Source organism: Nematolebias whitei, chromosome 2 (genome assembly GCF_014905685.2).
Source record: "Nematolebias whitei isolate Nwh7 chromosome 2, NemWhi1, whole genome shotgun sequence".
NCBI classification, from domain to species: Eukaryota; Metazoa; Chordata; class Actinopteri; order Cyprinodontiformes; family Rivulidae; genus Nematolebias; species Nematolebias whitei.
In genome coordinates, this window is record NC_056499.1 from 14,539,882 (window position 1) to 14,543,669 (window position 3,788).

Consider the following 3,788-nt stretch of genomic DNA (forward strand, 5'->3'; position numbering starts at 1 on the left):
GCAGCACAATTCTAACCAGATATGGTGATTGTGTATGTGTGTGTATACACATACACATTTATACACATATACATATTATAAACACTGTAATACTCACTACTGGTTAAGCATTAGAGTCATCTCAAGTCTAATGAGAATATTTATTATAAAAACAAAACGATAAATCTACAAGTTCACTTTGAAACCATTACTAAAGTCTGAGCTGTAAGCCATTTATTCATTATATTTTCTTTCATGTAATACTGTGTAATATAATATTAGTCAAGAGAGTCCTTATGTTCTTACCTCAGTTCAGGGTAGACGTTCTCCAGGTACCATTTGAACGGTTTACAGCCTAATTTCTTTTTCATCTCCAAACGACTCTGAATACTGAGAGAGAGCGAGCAAGCACATTATAAGGTTTATCACTACAGTTAGTTTTTTTATATATATACACGTCTCTCTTTTTAATTCAATTACCGTCTGAGTCAGTGGTTTTAGTTGGGGCAGAAAGTAAAGGCTCAAAGGTTATCCATTAGAGAAAATAACTGTTTTGACTCACTCTCATGAAGGATGTGCCAAGTATGTTAACACAAGGCCACATAATAAGCAGTTTTATCATTAGAGCGCTGTGTGAAACTGTGTGACCGGGAGAAGAGGTAAAAAAAAAAATGGAAAAAGGAAGCAAGAAGTACAGCTTTTACTTGCTGGTGATGCAAACATCAGGTGATCAAAAAGTCAGTCATTGGCAAAAAATAAAGAAAAATCTAATCTGTATCATTTCGAATTTAGATTAAAGAGTCTGATTTTACAGTTTAGTTTGACATCACAATTTCATCTTAATCCCTATAAATATCCTCTTAATATTTTGGGCAACAGAAATAGAAAGGGAAAATGACATTGTTCAACATTACAGGTAATTTTCTTATGTTTAATTCCATGTGATGCTAATGGCTCACAGTACTTACTTTCCATAAGGGACATTTCTCGCTGAGGGGACAGCAGCGTAGTAGAAGTTCTTATACTCGTCCATCCACACCTCTGCAGCTCTCCTTGTGTTCCTGGGAGAGGACAGAGAACAGGAAAAATAATGTGAGGTGATCTGATCTGTCCGAGTAGGGTTCTACTTTTAATACACATGGTACTGATTGTCTGCACAGCAGCTGAAGGTGTCAGCAGACTTAAAGCCGTTAAAGTACAGTATTTATCTACAGGCATAACATTAAAAACTACTGTCAGGTGAAGTCAAAGTAAAAATACTAACGTTTTACTTATATTATTTCTGCTTAAGGGAATTTAAGTCTGATGCTGTTGATATCTTTAAACACTTGCAGCTAAAATCTCCAAAACAAAAGCTACAAGATCAGAAGTTCTCTCTAAATTTGAGCTCAGCTAAGGTACAAAAAGGAATCTGCTTTTTAAGTGTCACTGTGCTTGCCGTCAGTTCCTTCTGCTAAAACACTTTGGCGCAGCATGTTTCCTTTCTTACTCAGGGGGAAAAAAAAAAAGTAAACTGCTGCAGTGAAAATCTGTGTTTATAGTGAGAGTAGCGCTAACGTAACTCCAAATATTTCCCAACAACACTCACATTCTGCAACATTTTTGTTCAAATTTAACAAATAAAGTTAACTCTAGAGAACTTAAGCATGTGCAATTATGTGCAATGTGCAACCTCCGTGCACTCTGCACAAATAGTGATGATCCACCTGCACTACAGCAGAACAAACCCTGCCTGTCTGAACTTTATTTAGCTGCTTCTCTTCACATTCAGTGCAACTTGGCCCAGTCTCAAAAAGCCCATTGTAACTTGGCTGTGCTGGCAAAGCAGATCCCTCCAGAAATATTATAAAGTCATCTAGGCAAACAAAACGGATCTCGTCTTGTAGCTCCCCCGAGGCACCAGCAGAACCACTGTCGGGAACCTGAAGCTTCTTACAGCACTGAGAGAAAGGAGCCTCTCATTCTGAACTCTGACCTGGGAATGTACCCTTCGCTATTTCCTACAAAGTTTACGTTTTTTGTTTTATTAGGCTCAAGATTTCTCAATAATTTTCTTTATAGTTTAGAAAAAAATTATATAATAAACAAAACAAAAAAAACCCCAGCTAAACAAAGGCGCTTGCTCGGTGTGACGTGAGGCTAATTTGGACATTCTGATGCATCGTTTTAGTTGAGCAGCTGTGAGAACTACAAAGTCATTTTTCTAGTTTTTTTTTATTTATTTTTAAGATCAGTCATTCAACCTTACTGTATAAATTAAATATTCAAAAAAATATTCTACACATATCACTGCAGAACAAAAAGGAAACACCAGCGTTTTCAGATCCCCTGCGATACGTTTGTTGATACACGTGTATGTTCCTAATAACGACGAAGAGCGGGCTCATTTCCAGATGTTATAGCTCATCCCTGAAGAACAGATTCATTTCTGTGTATCCATTACTCTTTAATTAACTCGAATGATTATGTTGCATGTCATGTGTGACCTTTATTAAAAAAAAAAAAAAAGCCTAAAGCATACAAAATAAGACTCTAGATTTAGTTGCCATCGTTTTATTTTTTTTATTAATTCAGCTACAATAGCTCTGTAAAACTTATTTATGCAGGTTTGGATAGCCACAGTCTTACTGATTCACTAAAAAGGACTTGAGGCAAATTAGCTAAATATTTCTGAGAGGACTTAAATATTCAATATAATAGATTAGGTGCTGCTTGACTTTTTTCCCATAAATAAGCTAAATTGAAAATAAAACGTGCTTTAACCTAAAAGCTCTTCTGAGAATTTTAATAGCATCATATGAAGTCTGCTGAAATGTTCAAATCCTGCAAGTGCACAGCGAAGCAGACAGGTGTGTGTTCAGGATTCATTTACATCCAATCAGGACCGTCTGAAGGAGCCACGTTAAATAACTACCTACAAACCAGACGTGACTCCACACAAGTACAACAACATGGATGTTTTCTCTCTTTGCTGGTTTCTAAAATACACATTATCTGTAAAAAGACTGGGTAAAATTACACACAGCTGCCAGCTAATTGAAAAGGAGGAAACAAATTAATATTTTGGAATATGTAGAGTAGTCCTTCGTTTATCAGTGGGGATTCATACCCTGAACAATGTTGCTAAACTCTAAACCAGGGTTCTGCAACCTGTGGCTCTTGGGCCACATGTGGCCAAAGTCCTTGGTCTGCGGCTCCTTGAAGCTTTGACCAAACATAATGCAAAATGTAAAGTCATTGCTTTTTATAACCACAATAAAGAGAAATGGCAAGTTTCAGCAGTTTTTTCTGCAAATGTTTAAATGAAATTAGAGAAAATAATGATGATTGGCTTAAGCTAATTCGTTTAACCAACATCCAGCCTTAAAGTGGGATCATTCTTTCAAATCCACCAGAAATTATTTGGAATAACTTTAGGACAAGTTGCCAAGAAGAAATATGGTGAATACATTATACATATAGAAATAAATATAGATAGATAGACCTAATTAAAGTTAAAGTAAATACAAAAGTTGTTTTAAAATTAAAAATTTAATGTCACATTGACATATCCAACAAAATTGCCTAATATGTAGACAAATAAAGATAATATTTAAATTTAGGCTTTTTTTACTTTAAAGTGGGATACAAATTTTTTTCCTAAAAATAAAAGGAAGAATCAAAAACCTGCAGAATTCAGGGTTAAAATTTACTTGGTAAAATTGGTATGAATTATTTTTCTCCCTTGTTTACATGAATGCAGTTTTTCCTTAGCCCTAAAATGTAAAAATATGAATAAATGTTAAAATTCATTTTATAATTTTAGTTTT

At 34.9% G+C, this 3,788-nt stretch overlaps 1 protein-coding gene across 1 annotated transcript in view; it reads right to left on the bottom strand.

Annotated features, from left to right (window-relative positions):
- LOC119425728 (polypeptide N-acetylgalactosaminyltransferase 2-like) overlaps positions 1–3,197 on the bottom strand; it is a 4,334-nt gene extending 1,137 nt beyond the window's left edge. Inside the window, exons 1-3 of the mRNA XM_037693275.1 lie at positions 3,130–3,197; positions 948–1,040; positions 286–369 (exon numbers count right to left, since the gene is read on the bottom strand). Of these exons, the coding sequence (XP_037549203.1) occupies positions 286–369; positions 948–1,040; positions 3,130–3,197 (245 nt within the window). The remainder of the gene's footprint in view (positions 1–285; positions 370–947; positions 1,041–3,129) is intronic.
- Between the last annotated feature and the right edge of the window lie 591 nt (positions 3,198–3,788).